General features: G+C 46.2%; 2 protein-coding genes across 7 annotated transcripts in view; one reads left to right on the top strand and one right to left on the bottom strand.

Annotated features, from left to right (window-relative positions):
- The window catches only part of TBC1D22B (TBC1 domain family member 22B), a 911,570-nt gene that overhangs the window by 437,988 nt on the left and 457,159 nt on the right, over window positions 1-16,423 (top strand). For 5 of the 6 annotated variants that reach the window (XM_040337614.1, XM_040337609.1, XM_040337613.1 and 2 more), the window contains one exon: window positions 8,041-8,106. The exons of the other annotated variant lie outside the window; for it this stretch is intronic. In XM_040337614.1, coding sequence (XP_040193548.1) covers window positions 8,041-8,106 — 66 coding nt within the window. The remainder of the gene's footprint in view (window positions 1-8,040; window positions 8,107-16,423) is intronic. 6 annotated transcript variants of the gene reach the window in all.
- Window positions 14,669-16,027, bottom strand: LOC120927143 (CREB3 regulatory factor-like). Its single transcript, XM_040337615.1, has 2 exons — window positions 15,656-16,027; window positions 14,669-15,403 (listed from the first exon to the last, which is right to left on the bottom strand). Exons 1-2 carry the CDS (start codon window positions 16,019-16,021, stop codon window positions 14,681-14,683), a joined length of 1,089 nt encoding a protein of 362 aa, XP_040193549.1. The 5' UTR covers window positions 16,022-16,027; the 3' UTR covers window positions 14,669-14,680.

The following is a 16,423-nucleotide window of genomic DNA, read 5'->3' as shown; positions in this document are numbered from 1 at the left end:
CGGCCGGGTAGCGTGCTTTGGATACGGGTCTGGTATGGATTGTAGGGGGACCCCCTACGCCGTTTTTTTCGGCGTAGGGGGGCTCTCCTTACAACCCATAACAGACCTAAGGGCCCGGTATGCTCCTAAGGGGGGAACCCATGCCAGATTTTTATTTAAAATCCGGCGGGGACTTCCCCCTCAGGATTCATAACAAACGCCGCACACGTGTAGAATTGGCGGGAATCCAAGTCAGATCTCCCGTCGCTTCTATGACGCGCTTGCTGGGATGTGCTGTCACTATTCCAGTGAGTGCGAGATGTCGGCGAGATCTCGGCACCACGTCGCCGAGAATCAGCGCGATGCTCTCGTGCTAAAAACACAATATCACAAACACCTACTGTAGATAGTTGGCATTAAATAGCTGCTCCGAAGAAGCAGTGAGACGGATCCCCAAATAATCAATCGCTTGGTCTTTCCATATATAAGGGTAGGTATTTTGTAAAAAAAAGTTTATCCTCCTGTCTCACTCCCAAGTCCAAAATTAAAGATTTTGTGTAATTTACTTTATAGTATGATATTTTGCCGTATTCTCTAAGTAAGCAGGAAACTCTTTCCAAGGAAGTCACCGGATTAGTAAGCATGAGTATAACGTCGTCTGCGAACAGACTGATGACGTGTTTTTTCCCCGTTATTTGAAAGCCACATACCTCGGGCGACTGTCTAATGGTCGCTGCAAGCGGCTCCATTAGTAGGTTGAAGATGAGGGGGGACAGCGGGCACCCCTGCCGTGTGCCATTCGTAATTTTAAAAAGCTTGGATAGCATTCCCAACGTGTACACCCTGGCCGACGGGACCGTGTATAGGGCTAGAATTGCTGATAGTAAGTGCTTTTCAAAGCCGTATTGTTCCAAAGCACATTTCAGGTATATCCAATGCACCCTATCAAACGCCTTCTCCGCATCCAAAGCTAGGAGCAGAGAAGGCGTTTGATTCGTCCGTGCCATATGGGCAATATTGAGCAAGCGCCGCGTAGCGTCCGACGCCTGTCTGCCCTTCGTGAAGCCTGATTGGTCCGGATCTATTAGGGTGGGAAGAACATCAACTAATCGCAAAGCTATCATTTTGGCGTAAATCTTAAGATCGTTGTTTAACAATGAGATAGGATGAAAATTTTGAGGGACATCCGGTGACTTCCCAGGTTTAGGCAGTGTCACTATCAGGGCTTCAAGCATCTCAGAGGGAAATACTGCCAATTTAGCGGCTGTCTCGAATACTTTCAGTAGATGTGGGGCTAAAATCATTTGAAAAGTCCTGTAATAGTCTCCTATGAGTCCATCTGGACCGGGAGACTTATTAGAGGGGAGAGTTTTGATGGCTTGAAGTAATTCGTTCAACGTAAAAGGGGAGTTCAGCTCCTGCAGCTGCTCAGGGGACAGGCTGGGCAGTTGGGTCTTAGAAAGAAAGTCTTTTATGTCAGTCAGAGATGGTTGGAAGGTCGAGGGCTCTTGTCCTAAATTGTACAGGGAACTATAGTAGTCGCTGAACGCGTCTGCAATGCTTTGAGGGTCGTGAACTGGCGTTTTGCTAACAGGGTGCGTCATTCGGGCGATCTTGGTTTTAAAGCGCTGACCCCGTAGATAACGGGCCAGCGCCTTACCTGCTTTATTATTTGTTGCGTAGAAGGACATCTTTGCCCATCTGTCTTTATTTTCAAAGTTTTGGAGGAGAAGAATTCTGAGGTCATGTTGCAAGGCTGAGAGTTTAGTACTAGTGGATACATTAGGATTCTGTTTGTTCAGAGAGTCCAGGGAATCTATTTCCTTAAGAGTGGACATTTTTAGTAACTTCTGCTTTTTGGCCCAAGATCCTAGCTGAATAAACACACCTCTGATAAAGGCCTTGTGCGCATTCCAAAGTATAAATGGGTTTTCCATGGACTGGGTGTTAATCTTAAAATACTCCACCAACTGCTCCCTGATCATTTCTTTAGTGGTCGCCTCTTGAATGATAGAGGAACTAGCCCGCCACACATAGGCAGCCGTATCGGCTGCCTATGTGATCGTGTTAATTTTTGAGTTTATCACTTTGGTAAGCAGCCACTTGTCCAGTAGAAATAGATGAATCCTTGAATAGGAGCAGTGCCTATACGAGAAAAAGGAGTAATCACTTTCAGTGGAATGTGTACATCACCAGGCATCATACAGGTCATGGGACCGGAGGAAGCCTGTCAGATTAGGGGTTTTCCCATGAGTGTTAGCAGTGGAGTCCAGCTTGGGGTCAGGTATTACATTCAGGTCACCACATATAATAAGGGAACCCTGGAGATGTTTCCGGACCTTGCGCATAAGGTTATTCAAAAAATAAATCTGCCTCTTGTTCGGGACATAAACATTAACTAGTGTATACTTGGCCCCGTTAATGTCACACACCAATATTATATAGCGGCCAGATGAATCAGAAAATACCTCCATTAGAGAAAAGGAGACTGTGTCTCTGACAGCAATCATTACACCCCTCTTTTTAGCCTCCATATTGGAGAAAAAGTAGTGCTGAAATGATTTATACGAACATTTGGGTGGGGCGCTGCTGTGGAAATGGGTCTCCTGGACACAGAGAACATCGCACCGCGAGGAGTCAGCTTCCCGCCAGAGCGATGCTCTCTTCACAGGGTGATTCAGACCGTTGGCATTGATTGACAATATCTTAATTGGCATTATAGGCAAAGTAACAAAATGCTAGCAACAAGGGCCTTATGTACTCACGGCCCCATTTCAACGAGAGTTTATCTAAAAGGTGGAACGTCCATCGAACAATGTTGGTCCAGATCAGGTGGGTGCTACATAAGTCTTTTGCGGAGATGTGAGTAAGAGGTACATAGTTCTTGGAGTCGAGAGGGTGTGGTTCCTGCAGACAAAAAAAGTTAAGAAAAAGCACAAACATAAAATAAACCAAAAAAAATAAAGTTCGGACTGTAAAAGAAGGGCCGAAATGACCCGAGTGCAGAAAATACTGCTCAGATACAGGGGAGCTGAAATGTGGAAAAGCTCCAATGGCGGGGTCCCAAGAGGGACCAACTAAACAAACGCACAGGGCAGAGATGCATAAGGTCAGTCACATCAACGACTCTTGGGGACTTGTTTCCAGTCAGGGGACACCCTGCCGGGTGTGTCCAGGCTGCTCGAGGAGGGATTCTCATCCGGGAGGATTTTCCATTTCTGGAGGAGCTTGAAGCCTTTGGAAGGAGAGGTGATCACGTGTGTAGCACCATCTTTGGTCACCATACGCTTGGTTGGAAACCCCCATTTGTATGTGATGTTGTGGTTTCTTAGGGCCTTGGTGACCGTGTTCAGGTTCCTCCTTAGTTGTAGGGTGAATTGCGACAGGTCCGCATAAAACTGTAGATGTGCATATTCAGTGCCTCCATGTTCTCCTTTGCGGGTGATAGACATCAGTTGTTCCTTAGATTGGTAAAAATGCATTCTAAATAGGACATCTCTGGGAACATTCTCTGGTATAAAGGAGGGCTTGGGCAGGCGGTGAATCCTGTCGATGGATAATTCAATGGCTGAAAGATCAGGCATGAGGGCCGCCAGCATGGTCATGGCATATGGTCGCAGGTTAGAGGGGGGTCACATTTTCTGGGATACCACGGATTTTCACGTTATTTCTACGTGACCTGTCCTCTAAATCTGCTAATTTAGCTTTGATCCATATTTGTTCCTCCTCGGCAGCGTCATGTGCATCCACCAGGTCATTGATGGTGGTCGCGTATTCTCCCATTTTTGTCTCAATGTGGTTTACTCTTTCTCCTACTTCTGACAGTTCTGTGCTAAATTTCCTCATACAGGACATCATGTCCCCATGGATAGTGCTCCGCAAGGATATCAGCATGTCCTTGAGAGTTGTGTCCATGACTGGTTGGTTTTGTGTAGGGAAGGATATTATGGAGTCAGGGAGCTCCCTTGTGTCCTCCTGTGAGTCAGCATTCGATCTTACCTCACACTGCTGGTTTTCTGAGTCATCCGCCCTAAAACGGGACTTTGCAGGGCTTCTACTGAGCGGAGAGGGTGCCTGTGATGTCCCTTCAGCCTCAGGGGAGTCAATGTGGTCTGGCGCCGCAATAGCCTGGAACCGTCCTTTGCTGGCTGCAGACATGGAGGGCGCGCCGGCGCCATTTTGCCCACGAGGCAGCGGCGATGAGGAGAAGAAGTCCGTGAGCTTTTTCGGACGATGCTCTGCCTGCCGATTCCTCGTCATGTTGCTCGTTTGTTGAGCGGGTGTTCCGCCGCAGATGGGTGATCTTTAGGGCTCGGAGGAGAGTCTCTGTGCGCTGTGAGCCGTTCTATGTATCCGCGGTCAGCCGGAGCTCAGGAGTCACACCGCCATCTCGGTGGAGTCCAAGCCACGCCCCCTCTTCTCCAAAAGTTTTATGATAGCCTGGTTGCCCGTGGGTAGGTAGGTACCGTCTGACCAGATGTGCTGGTAGACTTCGTGAAGGGCAGGGGTGATGGTCGAGCGGAAGGATTTATAAAATTCCCCCGTGAAACCGTCTGGGCCAGGGGCTTTAGAGGGGGCAAGGTTTTTGATGATGGTGTGCACTTCCAGGGTGGAGATGGGGGCATTTAGAGCTTTGAGTTGTGAGGGGGCTACCTGATCCAGAGAATTTTTTTGGAGGAAATTGAGGGCTGTCTCTTTATCTATAGGGTCCGGGGCATAGAGGGAATTGGCGCATAGTATCATTGATACCTTTTGGGTGATTGTGTACTAAGCCCGACGGATCCCTCAGGGACGTGATATGTGTCGGGCGGTTGGGGCCTTTGCTCAGTCTGGAGAGGAGTCTCCCAGCCTTGTTGCCGAACTTGTGAAGGGAGGCATCCAGACGTGCCTTCTGGGTCTGCTCGAGGGTCGCTGCCCAGGTGTCAAAGGATTGTTTGGCCGTGAACCAGGTCTTCCGGTTGGACAGGGCGTCATCAGTGTAGAGGGCTCGCTGGGCCTGGTGCAGTGTTGCGCTGGCCTGTTTGTAATGACTGAGTGCGTTTCTTTTGAAGGTGGCGGCGTACGCTATTATGCAACCTCTGAGGAAGGCTTTACCCGCTTCCCAGAAGAGATTAGGGTTATCTGTGTGTCGCGCGTTAGTCGAAGCATAGTCCGACCAAGTGTTGTTGGAAATCGGAGTTGTTGTGAAGGTAAGATGGGAACCGCCAGATTCTGGGGTTGGAATGCAAGTCAGGGTCGTCCAGCGTGGTCAATACCGGGGCATGGTCCGATAACGCAATGTCGTGTATGTCCGCTTCTGAGATCAGTGGGAGCAGGAAATCAGAGCAGAACAGATAGTCCAGTCTCGTGAAAACATTGTGGGGGTTGGAGTAGAACGTGAATTCCCTGTCCGCCGGGTGCCGTATACGCCATACATTGTGAAGGTGCAATGAGTCCATTGTCGACGCCAACAAGGTCTGGGTGAGAGGTGCTGAGGGTGAGCGGGGGTGTCTAGTGGAGGATCTGTCATCTGTCAGGTGCATGATAGAATTAAAGTCCCCTCCTACCAGGTGTGGGTGAGTCGGGTGCTGAAGTACCCAGGTCGTGAGGTCACCAAAAAATTTGCTCGTGGGGCTGTTGGGTGCATAAACATTAGTAACGACTATGACCCTAGACCCCGGTTGGATAAGGGCAGAAACAAAACGACCCTCGGAGTCTGAGTCCAAGGACAGGATCTTGCAGGGAAGATTTTTTTCTAACAAGGATTATTATGCCCGCTTTGCGTCCGCAGGAGCCAGAGCCGAGGACCGTGCCCACCCAGAGTTTCCGCAGCCGTGGAAAGTCAGGAGTGGACAAGTGGGTTTCCTGGAGGAGGGCAATGTCGGTTTTGAGTCTTTTAAGGTGGCGTAAAACTTTCATTCTCTTATTGGGGGAACAGAGCCCTTTAACATTCCAAGAGACTATTTTCATGTTGGAAAAACTATCAAGGGGTATGGGCAGGATGTGGAGAATACGGCAGCATGGAGTGCTGCACGGACAAGGTGTATGAACAGCGTACGGAGCAATGATTATTTGGGAGAGAGACTATAGAAGCGAACGGAGCACATAAGGCGGTGAGAATGCAAAAAAACAGGGGCAGGAAGAGGGGGGGGGGAAGGGGTGGGGGTGAACATAGCAAAAAACAAAGATCGGGAACTTCACTTTTTTTCCGCATGGAGCCACTGAATAGGCCAACTCCCAACACAGGACTCTCGATGCTGCGTATTACCCGTGGTACTAAAAGGGGGGGCATAGGCAGCAGGAGTAAGGCGTGGGGGGCAACAGCCAAAACAGTCATCCCGTGGGGAAACGGAAGGGTCACCTCAAAACCGTGTAAACGTGAATAATACAGTAGCATAATACACATGCATAAAACTTTAACAAATACCACCAGTAATACATATTAGTATAAAATAACATTAAGCCTACCGGGGGCCTCACGGGCGAGGGAGAAGGAAAAGCATAGAAGGAGGGACAACATCGTCATGAGGGGGATCCAAGATGACCGAAGGGAAGGCATAGTAACAGCAAGGCGGTGCAGCCAACAAAGGGGATTCAAGAAGAGGAGAGACGTTGTAGAGCCAGTCCAGAGGCTCTGAATCTTTTGGGAGATTCTTTACACGGGCTGCCGTGCTCCAAGGCCCGATTGGTGGGTGCCGATCTGGGGGATGAGTTGAGGTGGGGGCCCGAGCGATGGGATCTCAGGAAAGCCTCCACTGCAGATGGGTCTTGAAAAGGGAGTTGTTCCCCGTTGGGGGCTTTGAGCCGGAATGCAGCCGGGAAAGCAAGAGTGAACTTGACCTGCATTCGGTGGAGCTCCGAGCAAATCTGCTGGAAAGCCTTTCTCTTCTTGGAGACATCGACAGAGTAGTCTGCAAAGACCAGGATGTTCATGCCGTCTATCTGGAGGGTCCTGGACTGCCTGAACTTCTGCAGGATGAGGGCCTTCTCCGAATAATTGAGGTACTTGGCGATCACTGGGCGAGGTGATTTGCGGTCAGAGTTGAAAAGGCCCATGCGGTGGGCACGTTCAACAGTGCAGGGGCCAGGAAGGCCCAAAGCCTCAGGGATGCGGTGTGAGCTCCGAGAGTGCCGAGGGCTGCAGCGATTCGGGGACGCCAACAAAGCGCAGATTGCTCCTCCTGGATCTGTTCTCCAAATCGTCCAGCTTGTCGAGGATATACTTGTTTGTCTTGTCTTGTTCTATGGATTGGGCCTGGTATAGTTCCTCATCTATGTTGGTGATGCGATGCTCGGCTTCATTCAGCCTGGATGTATGCTCCCCCAGCTGGGTCTGGAGCTTCTGCATCCCTGCATTTATGGCCTTCTCTACTGAGGTGGCTATCATGGGGGATAACAGAGCGGCCACTGCCTGGGCCATCAGCTCTATATAATGCATGTCCCCTGCTTGTGGTGGAGGTAGGGAGGGTTGTACAGTCTGAGGGGTGGGTGGAGGGGCTGCATCTGTGCTCACCTCCATTGCAGGCGCCGAACCAGCGGTCGGATCCGTGCAGGCCGAAGCCGGGGCCTCGATTTGCAGCTGCCGCCGCGTACGGTTGCGTGCCGCTTTTCTACAGGTATTTGTCCATCCTCACCTGGGGGGATGGCGGATGGTGTTTGCGGGGGCCGGTGGCGGGTCTGCCGGTTTTTTAGGCCGATTTCTGGAGTCTGACTGCGGGAGCTGAAGTAACACTCAGCTACTCCATGCGGCGCCGGAACCAAGGAATGCTGTTAAGGTAAATGTAAATTGTAAAATGTAAATTGGTTCGAAGGTGGTCTTTACACACAGCTTCTCTCTCACTTTGCTTTTAATGCACTATGACAGTCTCTTTATGCAACAATTTTAAATTATTCTCTCAGGCAGCTCAGCTAACCATACTTTCCTCTCCCAAAGCACCTGCTCTGTTACACATTAGAAGGGCTACCAAGTCACTGCTAGGAGTGAAGGGCAGGTCTAGCTGAGCTGCTTGAATGAACCAGCATCAGCATGTGAATGTCAGGTTTTAAAAACTTTTTGTTTAATTTTACTTTTTTTAATTTTAGATTCACATTGACATTCCTCGGACAAATCCCCTAATTCCACTATTTCAGCAGCCTTTAGTTCAAGAGGTAAGTGTATCTATGGTCAAAATGTAATATCATGTTTTTGCCTACTCCTATTAACCTTTTTTTGCTGCCAGAGCCACTTTTGCATTTTTTATTTTAATTTTTTGCACACATGTTTAAAAAATAATTTTAGGCCTGAAGATTACACAAAACCCACAATTCTATATTTTCTGAAAGCAGATGCCCTAAAGGAGGGGTATCAAACTGGTGGCCCCCCAGCTGTTGCAGAACTACAAGTCCAATCAAGCCATTGCCTGTGGGAATCATGCTTGTAACTGTCAGCCGTGTAATGCATTATGGGACCGGTAGTTCCGCAATAGCTGGAGGGCCACTAGTTTAACACCTGTACCCTAGAGAATAAAATGGTGGCGAACGTGAGTTTTAGGGCGAACAAACGCAATAAATTACCCAAATTTTTATTAAAATATAAAAGAGGAGGTTGCACCAAGGAAATAGCTACCCAACATGCCTAACCCTAAATTTTCGTGCGCCCAAGAAATGGCGTTAAACTTCAGTATACTATATTTTCTTTAGGCAACGCTTCAAAAGCCCCCAATAGCTATCAGTTTAGTGTTCTTCTGAAGGAGGTCTTGTGTTGGAATTATTGCTCGCTCTCCGTGCACGATGATATGCAACGTGTATTGCAATCAAGGTTTCCACACTTAGGCCCCTTTCACACTGGGGCGGGAGGTGCGGTGACGGTAAAGCGCCGCCATGTTTAGCTGTGCTTTACCGTCCGATTTGCGCCAGTATTCGTCCGCAGTGCGTTTTTACCCCTGCCAAAGGCCAGGTGAATGGGGAGTGGATTTGATAATAAAGTTGACAGTGCTTCTAACCAGTACAGATTTACTTCCTGGGAAACAAACCAGTAATATGTTCAAAGTAATTGGGGGCAGAGGAACTACTGCAACCAGCAAATAACCATGAGTATATATTCACACCAGACATACAATCACCGGAAATGCAATCTTTATATAAGAAAAGATAAATAGTACATACATCCAATGTACAATCGGGTAGTATCGGCAAAGTGTCCAACAAAAGTTCTGGTTGAATTGTGCACCTACACCAGTGTATATATGTGTGTGTATATGTATGTATGTGTATGTGTATGTATATATATATGTATGTATGTATGTATGTATATATATATATATATATACATACATACATATATATATACATATATATATATACACATACATATATATATATATATATATATATATATATATTTGAAAAAGGATTGCTGCACAAGAAATGTTTTATTTGAAGGTAATATTTACATCACATACCAAGTATGAACGGTAAAGTTTCAGGCTGACATGGATAAAACCCTTCTTCACAACCACATACCTACAACTGGCTATGCACATCAATTAATATATATATAGCTCATAGGCACAAGCAATTAAATAATTGGACTAAGCTGGAATCAATTAATTTGTAGAGAAATTTACATTCCTTATCATTATGTGTTAATCGATTAAACAAGCTATAACAACTTTCGGTAACCGGGGAACTTGATTCTTCACTAGTCAAAGATATAGTTGATGGAATAATTCATCAATTCCGCTTGAAAAATACAATATATATATATATATATAAAAACAAAAAAAGGAATGCAGCGCTAATAAATGATGAATCAACAATATGAGTGAATAATTGATGATGTTAGCATAAAAAATGAAAAAAAATATATATTATCTCCCCAAAGAGTAAACAAATTGAGAAGTAAAAAAGAGAAAATCACCAAGCTGTAAAAAATCCAGAAATTAGTGAATGATTGCACTTGATTTTCTCATAAATATCCCACAAGTGAAAAATGTGAAAAAACTAAAAAAAGAAAAAAATGACACAGAAAGTCCAAAAAAAGTTCCATAAAGGTTTCCAAGACGGTGAGGATAGAGTGATGAGAGATGAAATTTCCACACTACACCCGTGCCTGTAAGAATGCCTGCTTACCGAAATTAAAGACTGTATCTCACCAGTCTCATAAAGCCTCTGGGAATTGAGGTATCCCACAACCCATCCACCTGAATGATCAGAAGGCTCAGCATAGAATCCAAACGGAACCGTGGATAATGAAAGAGAAAAGGATTCTCATAGCGTATAACGTTTTAAAATCACAATACGTATTTATTAAAGGTTGCACTTACAATTAAGTAGTGTATATTGAGCAGTAACAAGCAATCACAAAAAGAAATCCTCCTCCGTTGCTTCAGTACTGCGATGCTTCCTCGCTACCAGGACTCACACACCGCTGGCGTTCAGAGCGAAAGCGCGATGACGTCACAGCAACCCTAGGGTTGCTGTGACGTCATCGCGCTTTCGCTCTGAACGCCAGCGGTGTGTGAGTCCTGGTAGCGAGGAAGCATCGCAGTACTGAAGCAACGGAGGAGGATTTCTTTTTGTGATTGCTTGTTACTGCTCAATATACACTACTTAATTGTAAGTGCAACCTTTAATAAATACGTATTGTGATTTTAAAACGTTATACGCTATGAGAATCCTTTTCTCTTTCATTATCCACGGTTCCGTTTGGATTCTATGCTGAGCCTTCTGATCATTCAGGTGGATGGGTTGTGGGATACCTCAATTCCCAGAGGCTTTATGAGACTGGTGAGATACAGTCTTTAATTTCGGTAAGCAGGCATTCTTACAGGCACGGGTGTAGTGTGGAAATTTCATCTCTCATCACTCTATCCTCACCGTCTTGGAAACCTTTATGGAACTTTTTTTGGACTTTCTGTGTCATTTTTTTCTTTTTTTAGTTTTTTCACATTTTTCACTTGTGGGATATTTATGAGAAAATCAAGTGCAATCATTCACTAATTTCTGGATTTTTTACAGCTTGGTGATTTTCTCTTTTTTACTTCTCAATTTGTTTACTCTTTGGGGAGATAATATATATTTTTTTTCATTTTTTATGCTAACATCATCAATTATTCACTCATATTGTTGATTCATCATTTATTAGCGCTGCATTCCTTTTTTTGTTTTTATGTTTGTAAGATTGTGGTACACAATTTAATGCTAGCTGCTCTTCACTAACACAATTATTAATTTCTTGTTACACCTTTAATCACTCAATTAATTCAGCGCAGCGCCAACCTTAGGGTTTTTTGCTTTGTTTTATATATATATATATATATATATATATATATATATATATATATATATATATATATATATATATATATATATATATATATATATATATATATATATATATACACACAGTACCTGTTGCCGAGAATGTGTTTTCAGCACGACAGCATCGCGCTGAATCTTGGTGACAGGGTGCCGACATTTTGCACTCGCTGGAATAGACAAAACAGATCTGGTATGGGTTGTAAGGAGACCCCCCCTGCGCCGAAAAACCGATGTGGGGTCCCCCCACAATCCATACCAGACCCAAATCCAAAGCACGCTACCCGGCCGGCCAGGAAAGGAGTGGGGATGAGCGAGCGCCCCCCCTCCTGAGCCATACCAGGCCGCATGCCCTCAACATGGGGGGGTTGGGTGCCCTGGGGCAGGGGGGCGCAGTGCGGGGCGCACCCACCCCAGAGCACCATGTCCCCATGTTAAGGACAGGGCCTCTTCCCGACAACCCTAGCCGTTGGTTGTCGGGGTCTGCAGGCGGGGGCTTATCGGAATCTGGAAGACCCCTTTAATAATGGGGCCCCCAGATACCGGCCCCCCACCCTAGCTGAATGAGGTACATCGTACCCCTACCCATTCACCTGAAGGGAAAGTGTAAAAGAAAAAAAAAACACAACACAGGGTTTTTTAAGTAATTTATTAGTCAGCTCCGGGGGTCTTCCACTCTCCGGGGGTCTTCCACTCTCCGGGGGTCTTCTTCCGCTCACCGGGGGTCTTCTTCTGCTCACCGGGGGTCTTCTCCCATCTTCTCCCCTGTCATCTTGGCCCGGTTCTTCTCCCGCTCGCTCTCCGGTGCCTTCTTCTTCAGGGCTGGCCACCGCTATCTTCGTGTGTTAGCTCGATTACTAGCAGCAGCCAGCCCGCTCTTCTTCTGTCTTCTTCTCTTCTTCCCATGTTGTCACAACGCTTCTTCCCGCTGTTATGCCGGGTGTCCGTGGGTAGGTACTGGAGCATGATGGGACTGTGACATCATAAGAGAGGCCTATATAAATCATCGCGCACCGGACACCCGGCATAACAGCGGGAAGAAGCGTTGTGACAACATGGGAAGAAGGTAGAAGAAGACGGAAGAAGAGCGGGCTGGCCGCTGCTAGTAATCGAGCTAACACACGAAGATAGCAGCGGAGAAGACCCCCGTTGAGCGGAAGAAGACCCTCGGAGAGTGGAAGAAGAAGCCCCCCCCTGCTAAAAGAGCTAAAGAAGACAGGGGGGGGCCCCCGGAGCTGACTAATAAATTACTTTAAAAACCCTGTGTTGTGTTTTTTTTTCTTTTACACTTTGCCTCCAGGTGAATGGGTAGATGTACGATGTTCCCAATATTCATTCACCTAGGGTGGGGATCTGGGGGCCCCCTTTATTAAAGGGGTCTTCCAGATTCCGATAAGCCCCCACCCGCAGACCCTGACAACCAACGACTAGGGTTGTCGGGAAGAGGCCATGTCCTTATCAGCATGGGGACAGGGTGCTCTGGGGTGGGGGGGCCCCGCAGTGCGCCTCCCTGCCCCAGAGCACCCAACCCCCCATGTTGAGGGCATGCGGCCTGGTACGGCTCAGGAGGGGGGGCACTCGCTCGTCCCCACTCCTTTCCTGCCCGGCCGGGTAGCATGCTTTGGATACGGGTCTGGTATGGATTGTGGGGGGACCCCCACGTCGGTTTTTCGGCGTAGGGGGGGTCTCCTTACAACCCATACCAGACCTAAGGGCCTGGTATGCTCCTGGGTGGGAACCCATGTCGGTTTTTTATTTAAAATTTGGCGTGGAGTTCTCCCTCTTAGAATTCATACCAAACGCCGCAGCTAGAATTGGCGGGAATCCAAGTCGGATCTCCCGTCGCTTCTATGACGGCTTTGTCTCCATCTCGGCAAGCCAGCTCGGCGCTGGCTCCCGCGTTGGGGCTCATAGGTGATCAATCTCGCCGAGAAAGGGAGCAAGATTGACACAATATCGCGGTCACCTACTGTGTGTGTATGTATGTATGTATGTATATATATATATATATATATATATGTGTGTGTGTGTGTGTGTGTGTGTGCATATATATATATATATATATATATATATATATATATATATATATATATAGTGAGGGGTTAGCTCGGTAGCGGGGTGTGTGACCCCTTGGTTGGGTTCACCACACACTGAATTTCTACAGACTGGCAGTCGAAGACAGTTGAAATCAAAGTTTCTGGTTTATTTTTCCAACTTGCTGGAAAACAATTGCAAGCATCCAAACAGCATAAACAAAATCAAACATAAAATAAATCCTAGCCACTCTGGGCGTCTACCTTCCACACAGGAACCTAAATCCTAGCCACTCTGGGCGTCTACCTTCCACACAGGAACCTAAATCCTAGCCACGCTGGGCATCTACCTTCCACACAGGAACCTAAATCCTAGCCACTCTGGGCGTCTACCTTCCACACAGGAACCTAAATCCTAGCCACGCTGGGCATCTACCTTCCACACAGGAACCTAAATCCTAGCCACTCTGGGCGTCTACCTTCCACACAGGAACCTAAATCCTAGCCACTCTGGGCGTCTACCTTCCACACAGGAACCTAAATCCTAGCCACGCTGGGCATCTACCTTCCACACAGGAACCTAAATCCTAGCCACTCTGGGCGTCTACCTTCCACACAGGAACCTATCTATGAAGTCTAACACAGCCTACTGCTGGGTAGACAGTGCTGGTCATACAGCACAAAACAATAGTCTTTTGATATTGATAACACAGGAAAAAGTCAATGGTCTCCTCACCTCATCAGGAGACTTTCTGGCACTGCTCTCCTACTCGCACAGCCTTAAGAGTGGTGAAGCCAATTAGTGGTAACCCTTTGGACTTCTTATAGAGGCCTTTAATTGCCTCACTCTGAACAGCTGGAGTCTTTCAACGCCCTTAGACCTTGTCTGGCTATTTCTCGCAGCCGACGCCTAATAATTAGTGTATTGTCTAAGCAAGGCAGAAATGTATGTCCCGTTTGTGACTACACCCACAGATTTACCTGACTTCCTGTCACATACCCCCCCCCCTTGTTTCAACCCTAGGGTTGGGACACCGGTTGCCAGGCAGGCATGCACTCGGGACAACCCATCTGCATTCCCCATTTTAGCACCGGGGCGATGCGTTACCAGTTCAAGCTTTTCAATTTTCTTCTGATGCTCATCTATCATACTCTGTTTACTGTCCAGATCGGACTTGCTCTGTATGCTGCTCATCAAACGTTTCACTCTTTTTTTCAGTTCCTCGTTTTCCTTGTATACTTCATCTTTTTCCTTCTGTTGCTTATTAAGGGTTCTCTGCTTTGTTCGCAACTCTTGGTTTAGGTTTTCAAGGTCTTCTGTGAGGTTATTCTCTCTAGCCTTGCTAGTTTTTAGGGCATCTTTAAGCTTTAGTTGTAGCTCATTTAAATCTTCAATCCGTGCCTTTAAATTTTTGGTCTGTGCCCTCCTTCAATAGGGCATGATCCGTCACCAGTTCAAACGGTCTACCCACAAGGTAGTACCGGAGAGAATCCAAAGCCCATTTCACCCAGGGGATTTGTATTTGTGTCATTATCTCTTGTTTTATGAAATTGATCACAAACAGCAAATTATCATATTCCGTATTCAGGCCCCACAGCTTCACTTTATTGGCTTCATACTGGGCTTTCTTTTTTAGACGGCAAGCTCTGGAAGCCAGCTTGTTTTTCTCCTTACGAGATCGCGGCCTGGCAGTGACAGGAAGCTCCGATACGGGTGTTAGGTCACTGATTACTTTATTCAGTTTACGCAGTTCACCACCAATCTGCAGAAGTTTTCTTGGATTTGGAGTCATGTCTTCCACATCTGTCCTGCGAGATTTCTTCACAGTGTACTTGTCGTGATGCAGACCATTCTTCTGGTACATATTACTGGGAAGCGTGTCTCTGTCCCATTCAGACAGTCTCAGCATCCCTTCATGTTGAGAAGGCATTAATTGCTCGCTATATTCCCACAAATACCTTCGCGTTCGTCTTTTCCTCAATGACACAGCAGTTATTCCTTTCAAATCTTCAACATAATCATTTTCATAACCTGGCTCTGAAAAGGTATCACTGATATCATGTTTGTCATCTTCATTGTCTTCTTCTTTTTCAACCTCTCTAGTAAACTCCACCTGTATTGGATAGATCGCTGCATCACAAACTACAAATGACTTAACTTTGAATGCCTTGCTAAGAGCAGCTGCTTGATATACAGCCCCCATAGCTGCTGCTTCATCTGTTTTTTTTTTTTTTTTTCTGAACTCCTCCTTGACATCAGACAGTTCCATCATGTACAAGCCCCGATCTGACTCTGTAGGATTTGTAATGTGCAGCCAAACCTGTTCCATTGTGCTTCCTGATTTAAGTCAATCTGTACTGCTTACTTTCTTATCTTTGTGGTGCCACACAGGATTCATGCTCTCCATGAAATATTTCACATCGCTGTAAATCTTAATTCCGTCAGCTGTGCCTTTACCTTTCAGTGGGGAGGCAGACATTGCACTTATTCTACAAATGTCCTGCATTATATCTTCAATACCTTCTCTGGTAAGATCCATTTCAGTCGTGTCGTCTCCCCTGCTATCTTTTACCACAGCTTTGTAAAGTCCTTTATCTTCATTTGTAAACTTTTTCATTACAAGTGTGCCTGATCCAGTTTGATTATCAAATTGTCCGTTAGATAGTGGTTTCTTGTCCACAGACCACTTGAGCGTGGGCTTTGTTTTTGTATTTTTAACCTTGCATATCATAACGTGGCAGTCTTCTGTGACCTTCCACTGCAACTGCTCCTCAAAATGTGGTCCTTGTTTTTTTTCCCATGCCTTCTTCTTCTTTTGGGACTCATAAACTTTATCAAAATCTTCCCCAGTAAGGGTAACAATTAACAATGGTTTGATGCTTTTCCATCTACTACTTTTGCAGTATACAGTCCTTTATCTTCTTTACCAAAGTCTTCCTTAATTATTTCAATAAGTCCATTTTCCTTGTCAAATGTTATTTTTCGTTTCGGTGTATTTTGGATGACTTTGTCATTAAGAATCATCATTTTTTTTTATTTTTTTTTTATTGTTTATGAAATTTTCAAAGTCCGTATACAGAATATGACATTGCAACAAGTAAGTTCAACTTTCGGTAATACATAGCCGACAAAC

This window comes from Rana temporaria, chromosome 2 (assembly GCF_905171775.1).
Source record: "Rana temporaria chromosome 2, aRanTem1.1, whole genome shotgun sequence".
NCBI classification, from domain to species: Eukaryota; Metazoa; Chordata; class Amphibia; order Anura; family Ranidae; genus Rana; species Rana temporaria.
This window is presented reverse-complemented; position numbering and strand designations above follow the sequence as displayed.

Excerpts from the sequence above, each read along its gene's own strand:
- LOC120927143 (XM_040337615.1), bottom strand. The coding sequence starts at position 16,021 with ATGATATGCAAGGTTAAAAATACAAAAACAAAGCCCACGCTCAAGTGG. Across the intron at positions 15,404-15,655 it reads GGCACCACAAAGATAAGAAA|GTGGAGTTTACTAGAGAGGT; the intron begins GTAAGCAGTACA and ends TATCCAATACAG.